Source organism: Sprattus sprattus (genome assembly GCF_963457725.1).
Source record: "Sprattus sprattus genome assembly, chromosome: 6".
In the NCBI taxonomy this organism is placed as follows: domain Eukaryota; kingdom Metazoa; phylum Chordata; class Actinopteri; order Clupeiformes; family Clupeidae; genus Sprattus; species Sprattus sprattus.
The window spans coordinates 14006386-14028853 of record NC_137925.1 but is presented as its reverse complement, the minus strand read 5'-3'; the positions used below and the strand labels follow the sequence as shown (position 1 = coordinate 14028853).

At 42.7% G+C, this 22468-nt stretch overlaps 2 protein-coding genes across 2 annotated transcripts in view; one reads left to right on the top strand and one right to left on the bottom strand.

Annotated features, from left to right (window-relative positions):
- Nucleotides 1-11343, bottom strand: part of mettl15 (methyltransferase 15, mitochondrial 12S rRNA N4-cytidine) — a 100222-nt gene extending 88879 nt beyond the window's left edge. Inside the window, exons 1-2 of the mRNA XM_080840603.1 lie at nt 11219-11343; nt 10237-10527 (exon numbers count right to left, since the gene is read on the bottom strand). Coding sequence (XP_080696729.1) covers nt 10237-10506 — 270 coding nt within the window. The 5' untranslated portion in view covers nt 10507-10527; nt 11219-11343. The remainder of the gene's footprint in view (nt 1-10236; nt 10528-11218) is intronic.
- A 323-nt stretch (nt 11344-11666) lies between these two features.
- kif18a (kinesin family member 18A) overlaps nt 11667-22468 on the top strand; it is a gene marked incomplete at its 3' end in the record, with an annotated part of 34780 nt that continues 23978 nt past the window's right edge. The window contains exons 1-6 of the mRNA XM_080840325.1: nt 11667-11774; nt 12434-12792; nt 14329-14486; nt 16029-16133; nt 17367-17477; nt 17879-18076. Of these exons, the coding sequence (XP_080696451.1) occupies nt 12474-12792; nt 14329-14486; nt 16029-16133; nt 17367-17477; nt 17879-18076 (891 nt within the window). The 5' untranslated portion in view covers nt 11667-11774; nt 12434-12473. The remainder of the gene's footprint in view (nt 11775-12433; nt 12793-14328; nt 14487-16028; nt 16134-17366; nt 17478-17878; nt 18077-22468) is intronic.

The window sequence follows — 22468 nt, the reverse complement described above, 5'->3', positions numbered from 1 at the left end:
CAAGTTCTTAAACAATAACCTCCCTGCTTATTTCCTGAACATGTTCACTCAAAATGCATCCGACATAACTATAACACAAGGCACCATCTTAGACTTTACACCCCTTTTTGCAGGACTGCTGCCTACAAACATTGTATCAGACATCTTATTCCATATTTACTGACACACTTAGACACATGCATGACAGACAAACTCACTACACATAGCCTTGAAGGATTAACCCGGTATTCAAAAGCCCACCTCATTTCCAAATATTCTGCCAGCTGTACAACAGAACAATGTTTGCAACTAAGCTATTTTTATTTGAAATATTATTAATTTATTTTAATTTATTTTAATAGCAATTAACTACTCTGGGTGGATCCTATGATAGCGGCACAATATGTAGCCTTATAGGATTCTCCCGACAGCATCATATACTTTTCTATACACTGTTCTAATTTCTTTGTTTATTTTATGTATCTAATTTATTGTATGTTATTCCATCCATAAAATTGTACTTATATTGTTGCTGTCAAATAAACAGTTCTGAGTTCTGAGTTCTGAAGGTCCGAGTGGCTGGTAGAACACAGGTCGATCATCGGACTGTTCTAGAGCAGGTTATCAGTGTTCAACGGTTGACGCACACACCTCCGCTACCGCCTGTCACATTCACTCGCTCGTCTTCCCAAACGCTTTAAAAAAAAATGTTTTTTTTAGTCTTCCGTTCTGTTGATGGCTGGCAAACAACAATCTTAGAAGATTTGGGTCACTTGCGGCACATATTATTCACTAATTTTAAGGCATCAATCTACCTCAGGGTGAACAAAATGAGCTGAACCGGAGAAAAAAAAGGAGTTTACCAAAACGTGAAACGGAAAATGCATATTTTTTTACGGAAAATCATTGGCCATAGATCTTTGCCTGCGTTCATCTGCTCGTGATCTAAGAAACAGGCTGTTCTGACACCAAACGACGCTCTCCAGTGTGATCTTGGCCGCGGGCTTTCAGAAACACCCACAGGCACACACAGGCACACACACACACACACTTACTCATGCACACACACACACACAGCCTCACCCCTTTACTAAGACATATAATGCAAATACATAGCATTAAAGCTTTACCAAGTTATGCAAAACTCTCCATCTCACCACACACACACACACACACACACACACACACACACACACACACACACACACACACACACACACACACACACACACAAAGTTTGTGACATCAGTAGGCTTCCTTAGCTATGCCTTAAACTACACCCCAATCCTACTGCGCACACACACTCACACACACACACAGGATGACACACAGAGTCATGCCTTCACCAACACACCCACACAAAGATTCGCAATCAGTCCTTCAATCAGATACACAATCAAACACACACACACACACACACACACACACACACACACACACACACACACAAACACACACACACACACTGAGCCTAACACCTTCGGAGGACGGATTCCTCCCGCCCTCGCTCTGGTTTGAGAGGGAACCTCACGCTTGCTCACCCTGTTGCAAAACCTCTCCCCATCTGTCCCGAGGAGCAGCATTCCCACCGCCGCCGCCGCCACACACACACACACACACACACACACACACACACACACGCACGTACGAACGCACAAACACAGACACACACACACACAAATCACACCCAGCACTACCTATTTTACTCTGTGACTATTCAAACTAACACACACCCCCCAACACACACACACACACACACACACACACACAGCCCATTATTTGATTAGCCAAATGGCAAGGCGGCATCCCAATGACTAAAATAATTAGGCTAAAGTGGTTACGGGTCTGGGCTAACCGGAGCCGCAATTCAAGGTGAATAGAATATGTCCAGTTGTAGCATATGTCATCTTTTCAGGGCTAATTTGGCGGGTAATGGGGCCGATCCAGTCTGGCCTATTTACGCAGCAGAGTGCTGAGACGGGAGAGGCAGCTGGAGACACACACACGCTTGATCATGCGCACACACACACACACACACACACACACACACATGCTTCATCATGCACACACACACACACACACACGTGATCATGCACACACACAAACATGCTCCCTCATACACACATCATTTTACAGTCTAATAAGGTTATTCATAAAATGAACAGCGCATATGAACACAATAGTATCAAGTTACTCAGCCTTAGTCTAATAGCATGCACATCCAGAAATAACACAAGCTCACACAAAATACCAATTAACGTATTAAGCGTCAAGCGCACAATAATTGTTCAAAAATAAAGGCTTTGTGATTGACTACTAATTGCAGTTATTATACCAGTGCCCTCAAACTCAACCCTCGCTGTTCAGTAGCAGCCTGTGATGAACCACAGAGAAGGGCTGGGGTGTGAAGGGTAATCCTCCAAAACACACACACACACACACACACTCACTTATGCCCCATATCCACCTGTGCAGTAAGCGAACAAAAGGTATGTGTATGTGTGTGTGTATTTGTATGTGGTGTTTGTGTGCGTGCAGCAGTGGATGTGAGTGTGTGGGAGGTGAGGAGAGGCTGAAAGCCTGCATTTACCCACTTTGGCATAATTGCAGACTTTTTCTCTCTCTCTCTATATATATTTCTTTATCTCACTCTCTCTCTCACACACAGAGAGCTCCAATCAGGCCCCTGAGAGCAGCCGGCACTGCAGCGAGCGTGATTGCTGCACAATGGCCAATCTAAATATGTGTTTGACTCCCTTTCAGAGTGCGCGGGTGAGCCCGTATTTGGCTAACAACCCTCTTTGAGATGTCAGTGAAACCCTCACTTAGTGTGAGTGGAGGAGAGGGGAGGAGGAGGGGTTCCCCTGTAACGCAGAAAGGCGGGTGGATTGAGGGGAGAGACAGGGAATATGCAGGGTTCCCCTCCGTGATTTCCATCTTACTTCCTGCGTCTTAGTGGCGGAACAGGATGACCTGATGCTGAGCCCACAACCCTTGTGTTCCTGACGTGGTGGTGCAGGGAGCAGTGAGAACTTCTTCTGCTCCTTTTCTTTCACACTCACTCACACAGACACACACATACGCACGCACACACACGCAAACACACACTCCTCTTTGTGTGCATGTATGTTTTTTTTTTTTCTTTTTTGTCTGTGTGCCGATATGGGTTGAGCTGAGTAAAAATGTTGTGGGGGTGCTCATACACACCCACACACACTCAAATCAGAATACAGTATCTCCTGTAAAAACCATGTGCTGCGGTCACGTTCACTTGGTTCCTATGAGTAGGCAGTAGAAGAGTCATTGACCTGAATGCTTACACGTCCACTTACTTTCCCATCGGGATCACGCTTACCAAAATTGGCCACTTGCCCTCATAAGAGTTAGAGAGCTGTAGAAGCCGCTCGGGTGGATGTTAGAGAGAGAGAGAGAGAGAGAGAGAGAAGCACTTTAGTTTTTTTTGTGGCTAATTTTAGACAGGCACTTTGGCAGTCACCCGCGCACCAGTTGGCCCATGGGCGGTCCGGTGGTGAAGTTTTTCAGAGAGGTGCAAGTTTGCCTCCGGGCACCACTCACCGCTTGCCACGTTTCCACTGGCAACACCATCCACAGATCCATCTGCTGACTCAGCGCACTGACCCAACACCTGCCCCCCCCAACACACACACACACACACACGCACACAAACTCTCTCACACACAAAAACTCCCTAATACACATACACCAATCCCCCAAAATGGCTGTGAACATGTCCGCAGGGCCTGGGAGGCCTTGGTCCCTCCCTCCCTCCCCCGCCCGCTCCACTGCGGTCCGGTCTTCCTCAGCAGAAGGGCCTTTGACTCATGCCCATCTGTCCGCGCTCACACGTTAGCGAAAGCCAAGCTCCTTCCAGCTAAGCTACTTCCCCCAAAACAGCGGCACAGGCGATGACTCGCACTGACCAAAAAAAATGAACTATCCGAAGTTTGACAACAAACTTTTTTTTTTCTCTCTCTTTCGCTGTTTGACAACTTAATGGCAGTGCCAGTCCGTGTACGTGCAAGTGAGTGTGTGTAAGCTTGGCTCACGATCACAACGGGGCTTTACATACAGGCTAATTAAATTAATTACCGTTTGGTTTAGATAGACGTGAAGATAGACAAGTTTCTACACAGATATAATAATCGCATCGTCTCATCGTAAAACAGTGAGAAAAAATGGGCCCTGCGATGTTTGCACTCAAGGCTGCAGGGTTTTTTGGTTTTGTTTTGACCTGTTTTCCAAACACATTGATGTGTGATTCCACAGCAGGTAAGTGAGTGTGTGTGTGTGTGTATGAGTGAGTGTGTGTATGTGTGTGAGTGTGTGGATGTGTGTGTGAGAAGCACCTACACTGGCATGTGTGTTTGGCTTTTGCTGCGCCTACACAAAAGAAGTCCTCCTGTTTCAAAGACACTTTTCCTCTCCTTCAGCTCCATGGTCCGCTGGACTCTGAGCATCTGCTCCCAGCCCTGCGCTGATGCTCTCTGTGCAGCTGCTGGGTGTAAACAGCTATTTGAGTGCACACATGGCACGGGGGCATGTCCTGACTGACAGCGAGAACCGCCCGTCACTGTCACCACGGATTTAGTGTTTGTGATTGGCAGGTCACCTCCAGGTCAAATTAGAACGGGTGGGACTGACGCTCTCTCCCCTGTCCCCACTTACCGTCTCGTGCTGATCTATAATGCATGTGTAAACTACAGATCCAATTGAAATATATATAAACACATCTTGCAGATCTATATTATTGGACGTTACTTCCACAACAGCGCTGCTGGTTCTCAGTTGTCAAGGCAAAGGGGATAACCAACTTTGCCTCTAGGGGATGCAACACAAGCTTCCTTTCAAGCTTCCTATCCTTTCCTGAAGTCAGTGCCAATAATAAATCTCATAAACACACTGGAGAACTTTGAACATGAACTTTGTTTTGATTTATCACTCTCTTTGAACCGATGCAAAACAGTGAGAAAGATGTGTGATCAAAGACACGCCACTTCACAAAACATGGTACACATAATGATCACTAGTAATAACAAAAACATGACGTGAGCTGATGTTGTGTTACTATCGGTGCCGATTCGACTGGTGGCTCTGAACTGAATTGCAACAACAAGATCAACCTCTGATTGCAGCTGGGCATTTGGAGCATCCTCAGTATACCAAGCTATCATCTTAAGAAATACTACCAAGGAAGATGAAAATGTTGAGCACATGGTTGACGATGACTCACAGTAATCAAAGTCTGGAAGTCTGTTATGAGCAGTTGAATGAGAAGCCCTCATCAAAAGCCCAGCAATGCGGCCAGCTTTTTTCGGCTGCTTTTACACTCCTCTGGTTGTTAGCAGAAGCTGGTGGGAGCCTTAATGGCGGTGGGATGATGTATGACTACGGTGAGATAATGTATGACTACGGTGGAGTAATGTATGACTAAGGTGGGATAATGTATGACTACGGTGGGGTAATGTATGACTGCGGTGGGTTAATCTATGAATACAGTGGGATGATGTATGACTACGGTGAGATAATGTATGACTAAGGTGGGATAATGTATGACTAAGGTTGGATAATGTATGACTACGGTGGGATAATGTATGACTAAGGTGGGATAATGTATGACTACGGTGGGGTAATGTATGACTGCGGTGGGTTAATCTATGAATACGGTGGGATAATGTATGACTAAGGTGGGATAATGTATAACTAAAGTGGGATAATGTATGACTACGGTGGGATAATGTATGACTAAGGTGGGATAATGTATGACTACGGTGGGGTAATGTATGACTAAGGTGGGATAATGTATGACTACGGTGGGGTAATGTATGACTGCGGTGGGTTAATCTATGAATACGGTGGGATAATGTATGACTAAGGTGGGATAATGTATAACTAAAGTGGGATAATGTATGACTACGGTGGGATAATGTATGACTAAGGTGGGATAATGTATGACTACGGTGGGGTAATGTATGACTGCGGTCGGTTAATCTATGAATACGGTGGGATAATGTATGACTACAGTGGGATAATGTATGAATATGGGGGAGTAATGTATGACTATGGTGGGATAATGAATACGGGGGGGAGTAATGTATGACTATGGTGGGATAATGTATGAATACGGGGGGGTGGTAATGTATGACTAAGGTGGGATAATGTATGACTAAGGTTGGATAATGTATGACTACGGTGGGATAATGTATGACTAAGGTGGGATAATGTATGACTACGGTGGGGTAATGTATGACTGCGGTGGGTTAATCTATGAATACGGTGGGATAATGTATGACTACGGTGGGATAATGTATGAATACAGTGGGATAATGTATGACTACGGTGGGATAATGTATGAATACGGGGGGGTAATGTATGACTATGGTGGGATAATGTATGAATACAGTGGGATAATGTATGACTACGGTGGGATAATGTATGAATACAGGGGGGTAATGTATGACTATGGTGGGATAATGTATGAATACATTGGGGTTATGTATGAATACGGTGGACACACTGAAGCTACCAACACATCCACACCGGACAGCGGTTCAAAAGGCCTGATTGCTAACACAGACTCTAATCTGGTCAGACATGTCGCTGCACTTAAAACTGGTCCCCTGTGCTGTAGGTTAAGCTGGCAGGATAAAGTACCCAGCCAGTCTGTGCTGCAGCTAGCCTGAGGGGAAGACTACATTTGAGAGAAATGGCCAAAGGAGTTGTACTACTTTAAAAGACAGAGGGAGGGAAATAGAGAGGGGGGGCTAGATAGAGAGCAAAACGAACACAGAAAAAAATAAACTTTTTCAAACAACTGATATCACTGATTAAAATCAAATGAACCAATCAAATAGACTGTACATGCATGCTTACAGTTCAGGTCAAAAGTTTACATACATACAATTCCAGGGGGACAACAACTCATACCCACCTTCCAGAAAGTGATGCCATGCCTTTAAAAGCTTCAGATTGGCTAACTGTCATTATTGGGACCTAATTGGGGACGTGCCGATGGCACAATGGGAAAATCTAAAGAGATCAGCCAACAGCTTAGAAACAGATGTAGACTTCCACAAGTCTGGTTTCTTCTTGGGGTCAACCTCCAATCTTTTGAAGGTACCACATTCAGGAGACTAAAGCTGGGACGCAAATGGATCTATCAGCTGGACAGTGATTGTAAGCAGACCTACAAAATGGATCTATCAGCAGAACAGTGATTGTAAGCAGACCTACAAAATGGATCTTTCAGCAAGAGAGTGATCGTAAGCAGACCTCCAAAATGGATCTTTCAGCACAGTTGTATGTAAACGTTTGACCCTCTAAGAATGTGATAAAATAAATAAAATATGAATGTGATCAAGTTGAAAATAGAAATCTTCTCTCCTATTATTCTGTAATCATCAAAATAAAGTAGTTAGCTGAGCTGACAGAAGGGAAATACATTGAAATGAAATGAAACTGAGTCTGAATGTATTCAGCCAGGGTGTATGTAGACTTCAGCTAGACTTAGGTAGAGGCTGCGAATGTAATACAATATCCTTTTTTTGTCAAATTCAGCTAAATGCTCCTCACGGCCCTCTAGCTGTCCGTTCAGTACACAGTCCTGGCACTGTAAACAGGGTTCCCCCGCATTTTTCACTGACAACATTTAAAAAATGTTCTATGACTTTTCAAATACCCTAAATGAAGTGCCTAATACCTTTCACAACCTACTCGTACACTAAATTGTGTCCACAGTAGAGGTCGACCGATATATCGGTCGGCCGATGTATCGCGCCGATATTTGTCATTTTTTTATCTATCGGCATCGGCCGATTTAAAAAAATATATATACAGTACTGTGCAAAAGTTTTAGGCAGGTGTAAAAAAAATGCTGTAAACTAAGAATGCTTTCAAAAATGGAAGTGTTAAAAGTTTATTTTCATCAAATCTTCATAAATTAACAAAATGCAGTGAAGGAACAGAAGAAAATTCTAAATTAAATCAATATTTGGTGTGACCACCCTTTGCCTTCAAAATAGCATCAATTCTTCCAGATACACTTGCGCAGTTTTTAAAGGAACTCGGCTGGTAAATTGTTCCAAATATCTTGGAGAACTAACCACAGATCTTCTGTGGATGTAGACTTCCTAAAATTCTTCTGTCTCTTCATGTAAACCCAGACAGACTCGATGATGTAGAGATCAGGGCTCTGTGGGGGTCATACCATCACTTGCAGGACTTTCTGTTCTTCTTTAAGCTGAAGATAGTTGTTAATGACATTGGCTGTATGTTTGGGGTTATGTTCCTGCTGCAGAATACATTTGGTGCCAATCATACGCCTCCCTGATGGTATTGCATGATGGATTAGTATCTGCCTGTATTTCTCAGCATTGAGGACACCATTCATCCTGACCAAATCTCCAACTCCACTTGCAGAAATGCAGCCCCAAACTGGAAAGGAACCTCTACCATGCTTCACTATTGCCTGCAGACTCTCATTATTGTACCTCTCTCCAGCCCTTCGGCGAACAAACTGCCTTCTTCTACAGCCAAATATTTCTAATTTTGACTCATCAGTCCAGAGCACCTTCTGCCATGTTTCTGCACCCCAGTTTTCGTGCTTAGTTCAGTCACTTGGCCTTGTTTCCTTGTCGGGGTACAGCTTTTTGGCTGCAACTCTTCCGTGAAGACCACTTCTGGCCAGACTTCCCCGGACAGTAAATGTCTGTACCTGGGTACCACTGGTTTCTGCCAGTTCTGAGCTGATGGCACTGCTTGACATCTTCCGATTTCGAAGGTAAATAAGCTTGATGTGTTTTTCATCAGCTGCATTAAGTTTCCTTGGCTGACCACTGCGTCTACGATCCTCAACGTCTTCTTCAAAAGAGCTTGAACTGCACATTTTGAAACCCCTGTCTGCTTTGAAATCTTTGTCTGGGAGAGACCCTGCTGATGCAGTATAACTACGTTGTGTCTTGTTGCTGTGCTCAGTCTTACCATGTAAATGGATACAAAATAAACATTTATTGTTTACATTTTTCAAAGCATTCTTAGTTCATAGCATTTTTTCACACCTGCCTAAAACTTTTGCACAGTACTGTATATATATATATTTTTTTTAAAACATAAAATGTGACGGATTCAAGTTTTACAAAGAATTCTCCCTTCCCCCCTCCCCCCTCCCCCCTCCCACGGCCCAGACAGCAACCCTAAAATAGAGACAAATCATAGTCTGTACACATACATATATGTATATACATTGAAGAAAAGAATATCTAAAATAATAATAACAAAAATAATAAATAATACATTAAAAAAAGAGGGGGGGGGGTTCTCTGGATTCCTAGATTATGGATGTTTGTAAGTATTAGGCTGTGTGTGTGTGTGTGTGTGTGTGTGTGTACGGGGGCACGGACTTCAGACTTAAGATACTAGTAGGGGAGTAAAATTGTGTGCATCTACTTATTATTAGTGTGACGCTTTAGCATGCAAATTAATGGGAAACTTTTAGATATCGGCCCTAAAAATCGCCCCCCCAAAAAAATCGGCAGCCCATATCGGCTATCGGTTAACCCTGACCTCTAAGTATCGGCATCGGCCATATCGGTCGACCTCTAGTCCACAGGTTGGGCCTAATCGTTAAATAGAATTAAACAACAACCGTTTCTATTCATTTTCTAATAAATTAGTTGGGCTTCGTCAATTCAAATAGAAACTGTATCACGCATCAGAAATCATAACATAAACAGAGTCGTGGACTTCATCGTTAATGAACAACAAGCACACATGTACCCTCACAGAGAGCAAAGGGGAGGTAGGAAATTTACTCACAAGAAAGCAAGAGGACGATAGACTCCTGGACCTTGTAACAAGATTAACTGATATAAGTACATCCCTCATACAATTTATATCACTTCAATACCATAAAGTTGAAAAATAACCCTTTATTCCACCTAGGAAATAAACAATGCCACCGTATCAATTTTTAACCCATGTGCACTGATGGGAGAAGAGAATAACTTGGATGAACAGCTAGCTTGGCTCGACCTGACAGAATCAACAAATTAACATTGGTTCTGGCCAGTCTGCTTCCACCAACAGCCCACAATAAACAATGTTTATTGAAATACATCTATTCAAATACAGAGGACATTTTTTTTTCTCACCAAAACCATTTGGTAAACATAAAGGGAGAGAATGAGAGAAAGCTGACAGAAAATCACGAAAGAGATGTAGAGAGAGAGTGAACGCACTGACCTGCCCTGGTTGGACATCCAGGCTCTCCAGTACTTCTTTAACCATTACAGGTGTGTGCAGAGTCTGCTGGCCAGAGCTGGCGGACGAGGTGACAGCAGTCCTTGTTGGAGCAATGGATCCCAGGGGTGCCGAGCGGGAACACAGCCTCGCTAACAAGCACAACTTCCTCCAGCAGCGCAAGTGAGTCGCCGGGCGTCTGGGTGCCCGCCTGGCCTCTGTCCACAGACTTCCTGCCAGCCCCCACATGAGGCCATTACCAGGGAGACGCATCCCAACCCTGACCTGAATCTTCTGTGTAGAAGAACATATTTTGAAAGAGAGTCAGTAAAGATTCCCCACACACACACACACACACACACACACACACACACACACACACACACACACACACACACTCCTGTTATTTACATGCAGATGCTTGTGGCCAGTGATGCAATTCGCATGGCTGTCTACATATGACAGACTGTATGCTGGTTGCCTAACAGAGTAGGCTAACGGAGTACATAGAAGGCTTGCAGTCAACAGATTCAGCCCTGGTTTCACATGAGTCGTGGTAAGACTTGTTTTTATTAGACTATGTCCTGGAATTGACCCCTAGAATAAGAAAGGAACAGCAGATACCAGTGTTTTAGGTTTAAGAAACGGATAAGTTGAGAGTTAAGTAGTAGGAAGCCTATCATCCAAGCAAAGGTGGTTGAGTGACAGGTCGCCTAGCTTCCTTTTGCTTCAAGAATGTGGCTAAACAGTTGTGCTCCGTGCAAGGGTTACGTCTATTCTAATGCCTGTAATATACATTCATTTGGAAATCTTCCGTATCCACATTTATGCAAATCTCTTTGTGTCTGTAATCGTAATGAACAACATCTTTAAAATGCACCTTCTGTCATAAGCATCACCTGAAAAGAGAGCAATTTAGCTAGCAAGAAAACAACAATGGGGAATGTCCTATGCGATGTGTGTTTGGGAAAGCATGATCACTTACTAATATAAGAGGAATGTGACTTTATAAATACTGCACAGGGCACGTTGCGTTATTTAAAGGCTCCAAATTACTCTCTGTCACAATGAGAAAGTGGTATACTCTGCCTGCCTTTAGCTGTGTTCAGGTACACACCATGATCAGGTACACCCCTAAATAAGCCCGACATGGAACAATAGATACATATATAATGTTCCGCCTACCAAAGGCAGCTAGCCTGTTCGACCGACGACAGTCTCTCAACAGATCACTTTGATATGTAACAAATACATGTTTATTATTTTACTGTTTTATTGCGTTAAAGCACAACGCAGATTAACCATTAGGTTTAGCCGTTACGGAACGTTTCACATTTTCGAAATCCCCCCCTCACAAACTTGTTCTGACGTCATGTGACGCAGCCCTGTCCTCGTCCAATCTGTTATTGCGACGGGAGGGTAGCTTGTGTTTGAAATTCTTCGCGCTGAGAACTTCATCCTGTTCTCTGAATATATTTTATTGTGGGTCAAATATAGGTGTTACGGAGTTTGGACACACCGCGATTTTCCATTCTACCGAGGTATGATGAAAGCACTGTTTTGTCTGTAATGATGCTGTTGTTTGATTTTATGAAACTGTAACGCTAAACTCGAGCCAAATCGTCTGGTCAACAGTTCTTCCACTGACGTGAGGCTAACAACTAGAAAAGCTAGCTACTATTAGTTATCCGAGTACAGCATGTAGCAAATCGTGTTGTTATGTCTTGTGCAAACATTTTGTGATTATTTTCGATGTTGTTGTGAGATGTCTTCGTATAAATGTTGCATAAGTGGATAGTAAGTGCGTGTGTGCTACTAGATTGTCAAATTGGCAACGCTATCCTAATCTAACGTTTCCACTGTATAGCTAATGTAAGCTAACTGTGTCAGTTAGCCAAGACTTGTGGACTAAGTGAAATGTTCAGTGATTTAATTGTCTTGTTAATTTCAAGTAGTTTTACTGAATAAAGCTACCTTCATGACAGTTTTGAATATACACCCTGCTAAATTAGGCATGTGCACAGACTATTACGCTGATTGGGTTTCATTTGCAAGTAACGTTAACTATCAAACAGCAGTTTTGTCTAACGTTAGACATTCTGCTCGGTTGCAGTGATTATAGATTGTTTTGACTGACATGGACTGATGTACTACTTACTTGCCTGCGTCTGAATAATCTCAGTTTATCTCTCTTTAACAGTCAACGTCAATTTATTCAGAAAGAATTGCTAACATTGAGAATGGGGGTGACCGAGGTGTGCAGCCACGTCAAGGTGGTTGTCCGTGTGCGGCCCCCGAACGACCGGGAGCTGTCGTCCGGCTGTAAGAAGGTGGTCCAGGTGCTGGACAGCCACATGCTCATCTTTGACCCCAAAGAAGAAGAGGTGACGTTTTTCCGAGGGCAGAAAATAGGCAACAGAGACGTCCGCAAAAGGGCAAACAAAGACCTCAAGTTTGTGTTCGATAACGTCTTCGGCGAGACCAGTGAGCAGATTGAAGTGTTCGAGAATACCACTAAAGGAATCGTGGACGGCGTCCTAAATGGTTACAACTGCACAGGTGAGAAGGGCGTGTTTTTACGTGGGCTTCACCACATGATATATGTTGCTTCATGGCAAAAGTATTTTTTTAATCGCAATGTTGTCAAGGCTGACATTAACCTGGTAAAGTGTTAATCCAGAGGTTCTTAAGCCAACCGCAACGAAATATTCCTAGTAAGGGACCTAAAAGTTAAAAGCCTATAATGACCTCTGCATAAAAATGTTTTTCTTTTTATCCTGCACCATGGAAGGTGAGTTCACCCTGTCCCTCTGACAGCTGAGCTGACAGAAAAGAGTGTGCTGACCTTTACCTGTGACAGATTGTTAAACACATTGCATGCAAATTGCCCAGGTCTTCATTTTTCCAGTTATGTTTGACAGAGACTTCATTTCTTCTGTAGATAGGAGTCATCACTGTGTTCCCTTTATCACTTTGCCATCCGCCTTCTCCTCATCTACATGTACAGAGAGGTGTTTGGTGAATGACAGGCTTTTGCCTGTCTGTCTGCCTGCTTTTAATTTTTAGCATTATTTATAAAATAAAATTAAAAAAGGATAAGCAGAAGAAAACGTTTTTCTTTTCTTTTTTAAAAAATCATTTTCTACCCTTATGTCGTGTCAGCTTCCGACATGGTGAAGGTGAAGTGGCGGAGGTCAGTTGCCAGTTTCTCTCGTGCACTGTTAGTCTTCAAGCAATCAGCTGAGAACATGAATGAATCTTTTCAAACAGCTTGCCAAGGGCACACCGCAGCTCTGGCATTCCAAGAGATAGACTACTGCTCAGAGGCATGGCAACAGGTTCATGTCTGTCTGTGTGCGACTATGTACACGCTCTCCCTTCGCTACAGTGTGTCCTTGTTAGAGTCGTTTCTACTTTGCCATCAGCTATTGAACTGCGGTTAGATTTTTCCTCTGTTCCATTTGGTCAAAGAGGCATCTATGTGTCGGTGATGATGATGATGATGATTACCACCTCTCATCAGTGGGGCATAACCAGACACACCTCTGTTTTATGTTGCCTTTGCAAGCTTGGGTGCACTGTTGTGTAATCTTTGAATGTGTATCACATTTTATAAGTGTTTTGGCACCTCTTGCAAATCTTTACTCTCAGATATTTGTTTCTGTTAAGATGCACTCTTACACGGTGGTGTGGGTGTGACGTCAAATGAACATTTGTATTTGAGCCCTTCTCCATACTGTTTTATGCAGAAAAGAGCAATTTTCCTGGTAACAGCTTTTCCTAGGAGTATTATACACCACTCTGGGGACACATTTGGTCAGCAACACCACTGTCTGTGAATCCCTCCCTGACTGGGAACCACAATGACTCAGATGTTCCCAAATGTTCCACTGTCGCCATAACAGCAGTCCTGCCTTAGCTAGACTGAAGGAAAGCAACATATTCCGTCCCAGTTTGCTTCCTGCCCCTGAACAGGGCAACAGAACTGAAAGGATCCATTAGTGCTTCAGTACTAGCATGCTTACGAGAGAGGCATGTAGTCAGGCTATTGCCCCATTGTCCCTCTAAGCTCCAGTTTCCTGACCCCTTCTGCAGTGTTTGCATATGGGGCCACGGGCGCTGGGAAGACCCACACCATGCTGGGATCCGTGGATGACCCGGGGGTCATGTACCTGACCATGAAGGAGCTGTACAGCCGCATGGACCAGATGAAGGACGAGAAGGTGTTTGAGGTGGCCTTCTCCTACCTGGAGGTAAGAGAATAAATATACACTTGCATAAACATTCATTCTGACATGACTGTTCATCTCATGGGTGATAGGGATACTTTGTCAACTGTCACCCTCATATAGGGATGAGAACCGATAAGATTTTAACGATTCCGGTTCCTTATCGATTCCTGCTTATCGAACCGATTCCTTATCGATTCTCTTAACGATTCTTATAATTTGGTAAGGGGCGAAAAAAGAGCACAAACGGGTTTTTTACATTAATGTTCTTTTATATACATTTCTAGAATATTTACATACACATTTAAATAAAACTTACATAACTTAAATAAAATGTGTTCTGTTTAATATAAACGTTCATACAAATAACAATGCTCCTTCCTTACAGAAGACTTACTAACTGCAGCCTGTAACGATGACAGACTAGCAGCCTCTGAGCCCGTCTGATTTCGAACGTCATCATCAGCTTAATTGGATGGAAATGGAGATTATTTATAGAGCGAACGCTGGTTTGCACAATGAAAAAAATGGCACTAACAAAATCGCTGAATTTTCTGATCTGACATACAGCCCTTGTTATTGAGGTAAAGGACTGTATATTGTAGGTTGCTTGGTTGTATTGCTAATAGCGAACTATTATGCTAAACGCTTCTAATAGCAATGTAGAGTCCACTACAAACACAATAACGTACTGAAACATAATTACTTGTATCATGTACAAACTAGGCACTCAGTATATTTAACACTTAGCTATTGCTGCCACTGAATTGGCTACGAGAAACTTATCCATATCGAACTGTCAAACTGAGGGAGCTGCACGCGTTGCTTGCTTATTAACGGAGTCTTTTGTACAGCCTAACCCTACCCTAGGACCAACAGGGGAGGCAAGCACTGCCCCTGCCTCTAGCCAACGGTTGAAAATAGAAGATTATACAGTTAAGATAGCCTAGTTATATATAATATGACAATGTCCAACATCGCCCATTCTGTTAAGCAATTCAATGCTAAGTTTAGTTATGGTTAACACGAAAACGCAAACGTTTGCTGATAACACACGAGTAACACCGTTATGACTTATGATAAAACATTTTGAGGAGTTTACCTTGGCAAGTAAGGGATGAAGCGCCGACGTTAGTTGAGCTGCTGCTGGCATCGAAAACATGACATTCTTGTAATTTTATATCATGTGTGCTCAAGTGCTTATTCATGGTGATGTACTTCCTCCCTTTGAGGAAATACATTTTTTACAAAGGTTTCAGTGACCGTGTTCTCATTCGTTCGGGTGAAATAAAGCCACACTTTAGATCGCTTCTGTCGAGTTGCCATTTCTGCTGCGTTCTGACTTTATTATAAGAGTTCGCGCATGCGCAAACGGCACAGAGACCCGTTAACAGACCCGGTTATGAATTTGGCTAACGATTCCAAAGATTCGGCTCATTGGGAACCGGTTCTAAACAAGACCCGGTTCTCGGTTCCCATCCCTACCCTCATATGTGGGGGGAGGGGGGGTTGTTTTTGTTTTGTTTTTTAATGCTGTTTTTCTCTTTCTTTGCTGTGCGTGTGCAGGTGTATAATGAGCAGATCCGGGATCTGATGGCTAACTCGGCAGCACTGGCTGTTCGAGAGGACAGCTGCAAAGGAGTGGTGGTACAGGGGCTCACAGTGCATCAGGTAAGGGTCGTGTGTGTGCGTGTGTGTGTGTGTGTGTGTGTGTGTGTGTGTGTGTGCGTGTGTGTTAGAGGTCGACCGATATGGGTTTTTCTATAACCGATGCCGATACTTAGAGGTCAGGGTTAACCGATAGCCGATATGGGCTGCTGATTTTTTTTTTGGCCGATTTTTAGGGCCGATATCTAAAAGTTTTCCCATTAATTTGCATGCTAAAGCGTCACACTAATAATAAGTAGATGCACACAATTTTACTCCCCTACTAGTATCTTGGGTCTAAAGTCCGTGCCCCCGTACACACACACACACAGCCTAATACTTACAAACATCCATAATCTAGGAATCCAGAGAACCCCCCCCCCCCCCCCCCCCCTTTTTTTAATGTATTATTTATTATTTTTGTTATTATTATTTTAGTTATTCTTTTCTTCAATGTATATACATATATGTATGTGTACAGACTATGATTTGTCTTTATTTTAGGGTTGCTGTCTGGGCCGTGGGAGGGGGGAGGGAGAATTCTTTTTAAAACTTGAATCCGTCACATTTTATGTTTTCATGTGTTGTTACTTCAAGAAAAAAAAAGTAACAATGCCGATAGATTAAAAAATGACATATCGGCCCGATACATCGGCTGACCGATATATCGGTCGACCTCGTGTGTGTGTGTGTGTGTGTGTGAGAGAGAGAGTGTGTCATAGGCTGATGGTCCCAACAAGGGAATGGAAAATTATTTTAATTTAGAAAGGATCCATCTATATGTAGGTTATTTCATAAATGTGATTTTTTTTTAGTTTTTGCACACTTCTATGTAATTCATTATTTCCAATAAATGCCATGCCTGTGTGTGTCATTCACAGAGGGAGGGAGAGGTTGGTTGGTTGCCTCTGTGTTTGTGTTCCCTTTCCCCTTAACCCCCTTTTGAACACTGAGTGAGTGTGTATGTGCGTGCACGTTTGTGCTTGTGTGCACACACGTTCATTTATGGACATGTGTGTGCCTGTAGAGGGTTGGTGTTTGAAATCGCACCCTTGTAGTTCTTCAGTGCTTCTCCTTGCCTCTGACTCACTCTAGCATCAGCATGAGGATGCGTTACCGTGGACGCACAGCCTCTTTGAGATGAATGAGTGCTCTCTCTCTCTCTCTCTCTCTGTTTTTCTTCTATCACTCTTTCTCTCTCTCTTCGTGTCTGTCTCTCTCTCTCTCTGTCTCTGCCTCTCCGCTCCTTCTTTGTAGCCTAAATCTGCAGAGCACATCTTACAAGCGCTGGATTATGGCAACAAAAATAGAACCCAGCACCCCACAGAAATGAACGCCACCTCCTCGCGGTCTCATGCCGTTTTCCAGGTACGCACACACACACACACACACACTGCCCCAAACTTTCCTCAGAGCACTATGACGTAGCAGTAAATATAACTGAACCTGAAGGAATCATAAAAAGCCTCCCCATATATTAACACACATATTAAACACATATTCCTGCTTACTTCTATTTAAGAATACTAGAATGCGTAGAGATGCTCTAGGTCAAACCGCCATATAAGCCTACTATCACATAAAGACACTTGACTCACATAGCTGGATTTATGCAGTGTGTTCAAATATATATATACATTTGGTCAGAACTTGACCATTTCATAACGAAAAAAATATGCCTGTAAACTGATTAATGGTGTTTGTGTATAATGCTGTTACGGGATGTTCTTTATAGCCTCTCTTCCCCTCTTTCTCTTGATTCTGGACAGGTGTACCTGAGACAGCAGGACAGTTCAGCCAGCTTGAACCCAAACGTGCGCGTGGCCAAGATGAGCCTGATCGACCTGGCGGGCTCGGAGCGAGCCAGTGCCACCAACGCCAAGGGAGCGCGGCTCCGAGAGGGTGCCAACATCAACCGCTCGCTGCTCGCACTTGGCAACGTCATCAACACCCTCGCCGACCCCAAGGTAGGGGGGGGTAGTTTCAGCCAGCTAGCACTAGCGCTGTTTCGATGCCACGAAGTTTGATGTGTTTCGGGACTTTGCTATTTTGGTGCAGAAAAGTTTGGTTTCCAATAGGGTGGTTTCTGTTGTGCACAAGGGTGGCCAATCCGCAAAGGATTTGGATTGATATGGTCATCACTGATTTGACATTAGTAGCTCATGCAATTGGTTTTCCCAGGGGTCCTGTGGTTTGCCTTAGACAACAACCCTAAGGGCTTGGGTTCAATTCAAGCACACATAAAAAAAAAACAGATCAAATGTTCACCGCTGTCTGCTGGTAAATGAACATAAAGGTGACAAGTTAACATTTCCCTCTCCTCCCCAGAAGACCACACAGTTAGTGGGTCGGTCATGTAGTTTCCTTGGAACGAGTCGGGGGGTGGGGGGTGGGGGATACAGAGTTCAGATATTTTTTACGTAACATATTCTCTCAGCTGTGCAATGCAGCAGCTTTCCCTCCGCCCGAAGTTCTACAGTACATTTGGCCACTTTCCATCACCTTGCATGAACCACACACACATATACTCTCACACAAACCGCTGTAGCCCTGTGCAGTCACAAATGTTCAAATCTTTTTTTTTTTCGTCTCATTTGCTCAGATTGTGGAAAGTGCTGATGAGGGGAGAGAAAATCTCTCTCGCGCACGCACACACACACACACACACACACACACACACACACACAAACTGAGATAGGGGCGGTAGGGGAAGCTGAGGCTGTGTGAGGTCCCACTGGCTCCGAAACTCGCGGGTGATCAGCACCGCAGGCGTGTGTCGAAATTACATCCAGACTGTGCTCCGTCACACAGCATGATGGGTAATTTACAGTGGAATCCCATTAGCGCGTGACCGCAGCAGATTGTGCACCGAATACAAGTGCTGTTAAATCTGCCATAAATGCATCTTAATCTGTCACCAAAGGCTCTCTCTCTCTCTCTCTCTCTCTCTCCTCATTTGTTTTCTGACTCTCTTTTTTTGGCTTATTATTATTATTATTATTATTATTTTTCTCCTGGTTCTATGTTCAGTGTGACATTTAGTTTGTTTGTACTAATTTGATGGAGACTGTGTGTAGACTCTGTAGGGCCTCATTGGTCCTACTTTCCCCGACCATAACCCACAGGGCTGTTTTCTGTTTAAGCCTCACTGTGTGGATTGCTGGGAGTTGACTGCATCGGGCAACTCACATTGTTGCGTTTTGTTTTACTATTGTTGCTGTCAACAATCATTTTTCTCTCTGTGTGCATGTCATAAAAGACTGGTGGGGAGGGTGTATGGTGGTGTTCTTTTTGCACCAGAGCCTACAGTCCTTGGTATCGCTCACATGGGGACAATTGGAATTATAGGATAAGGTAAAGGAAAGTACAATGGGTTCTCCTGCAGAATTAGAACGTGTCGAATTGGCGTAAGCACTGTTGTTCCATGTACAGAACTTCCTACTCAAAGAGCAACCTCGGTGACGCTTGTTGCTATGGAGACAAGCAAGTGCAGAAACTCACCTTGCAGTTTCCACTGCAGGAACTAGGGGGTCGTTTTAGGGCGGGCCGCACCTTTGTGCGCGTTCCGACCACAGGAACCATCCTTGTAGGGCCTCTTTCAGGACCATTTTTGGGGGAGAAATAAGTACCTGCTCCTGGGTACTTCTGTGTGCTGCCCTGAAACTGCTGGGTAGCGTTTGTAGTAGGGGTGGGGGAAAAAATCGATTATTCGATTTTAATCGATTCTCTCTAAAACGATTCTGTCTCGATTCAGAAAAGTTCATAATCGATTTTGTAATTTAAAAAAAAAAAAAAAATCTTTTTTTTTTTTTACACATCCATGTGTTGAAATGCTGCATCGATTATTGGATTGTTCATAGAAAGTCAAAATTGTGACAAGGAAAAGCTTTTTCTCTCATAAAAAATAGAGAAGGTAATTCATCTGTTGATTTTCTTTAATTATCAAACACAAAGTAGGAAGTGTAGCAAAGACTCTAAGTAGCAAACTCAAATGTTTTAAAAGTCGAAATGGATTGATAATCGTTTTATCGGTTTAAAATTGATAATCGTTTTTTTTAACACATCCATTTCATGTTGAAATGCAATTATCAATTGATTATCGAATATCAATTTGAAACCGATAAAACGATTATCGATGCATTTTGACTATTGAATCATTTGAGTTTACAACTCAGAGTCTAAATTGAAGAAAATCAACAGATGAATTACCTTCGCTATTTGCTTTATTAGAGTAAAAGCTTTTAATGGTCACAATTTTGACTTTCTATGAGCAATGCAATAGTCGATGCAGCTTGCATTTCAACATAAAATGTATGTGTAAAAAAAAAAAAAAAATTTTTTTTTTTTTTTAAATTACAAAATCGATTTTAAATCGATAATCGATAATCGATTTTAAATCGAATCGTTGACCTCTGAATCGATTTCGAATCGAATCGTGAGGTGCCAAGAGATTCCCACCCCTAGTTTGTAGTGATGGTTAAAAGTGACGTGAGTGGACGAAAACCATTTAAACAAGTGTTAACAACTTTATAGCAAAATTCAACTGTCGACTCAACCTAGAGGTAATTCATGTTAGGGCTGAACGTTAAATTGCATCTGCGATATAATCGCAATATGATAAAACACGATTTCCTAACCGCAACGTGCGCAATTAAAACGTGGTCTATTAAAAAAATTAACAATAATAATTCTTAAGATGGTAAATTTGGCACACAGTATTTAAAAAGTGCATGCCTTATGTTTAGACTTACAATGACTTTGTTTTAAAGTACTTAAATGCACAGTGGCAAAGCCACCGACTTGTTCTTGTTTCTGTAATGAGCAGTTAAATAAAAAAATTAACTCTGGGAAGGAATATATTACACTAAATGTATCTAATATTGTGTTGGTCATATTTAAATAATTAATTACGTTTTGTTGGGGGGGGGGGGGGGATAAAGTTAAAAAATCTTTATTGTCATTGCACAGAGTACAAGTACTGAGACAACGAAGTGCAGTTTAGCATCCATCCAACCAGAAGTGCAAAATAGCAATAACAGTGCAGAGTATGTGCATGTAAAGTGGAATAAGTGAATAAATAAGATATATACAGTAAGAGTTAGGTATGAAATATGAACAGAATTGGGACTAGCAGCAATTGAGGTAGGAAGTGTAGATAGATATGAAATATATAAAGTGCAGGTGTAAGTATTAGTGGTGGTAATAAGTAAAGAGAAGTGAATGAGGTAGAAATAATATAATGATTAGTAAGTATTGTAAGGTGTTCGTGCAGTAATACAGCAAAAATGGATTGTAAGTACAAGCACATTATTCATGTTATCTAGAAAATATTTGGTTTAACGGTTGGTGCTGTCGCTGGATAAAAAAAATAATTTTGTTGTACTGGGAATTGACAACTGGAACTAAGACCAACATGATTAGGCTTCTTGTAAGCCAACTTGTAAGTCCATAGTTCCAGCACAACGGTGGAAAACCAAAAGACAAAAAGGACCAAGCTTCATACTCTGCTAGGATTTCTAATGATTCATATTGCTATATCTACCATTCAGTGTCAAATTCATCTTCCTCCTATATCTCATTGAATGGTCATAGAATGCTGGAAACACACCCCACTTGGGTCAGTTTGCTTCTCCTCAGCCTTTGTCAAAGCGTTTCCAGGGAATTGTACCGTACATTCTGGTTGTTTGTTTCTGATTCAATGGCAGTAACGAAGGCTCTGTCTATGGAATGTCTGCTGGCGTGGTTCCCTGTCATGGTAATTTGAAACGCCTAACATTCTGAGGCTCCGCTGTGGTAATTGAGCTAATGATGGTCTGCAGGCTTGGCAGTGTTACATGGTTACTTAACATGTGACTTCAGACTTGCCAGCTTGATCTGCACTGTCTGACCAAGTTTCTGCTGGGTTCTTGATCTCTCACCAGACCTTATGTGTTGAGAGTTTCTGTTTAACTTCGTATTTGTGGAGGTGGAGACGATTGTGTGTTGACTGGTTGAACTGATCTGGTGTAGTGCTGTGCACTGTTATAGTGTGACTGAGCTGACAAGCATGCATCTGAGCTGCCAAGAACAATGACTGCAAACTTCAGTTTGTGGTCTCCGACAAAGGCACCCTGGCCACATTGGTCTTTTTAATAAAATAAAATCTTAATTGCATTGGGTTCAAGTATGCAACGATACTCTTTCATTCCCTCTTTTTGCTCCAGGCTGTGCCAGAGTTGTGGTGTCTGTGATGTGGACAAGACCAGTTAGACCAGAATTGAACGAGACCTGGGCCCTGTTCGGCGTACAACTGAAGCTAAGATAATTAATTTAGCTCGCAACTGGAGATTAACTAGCTCGCTAATTGAGAACAGGCCAAG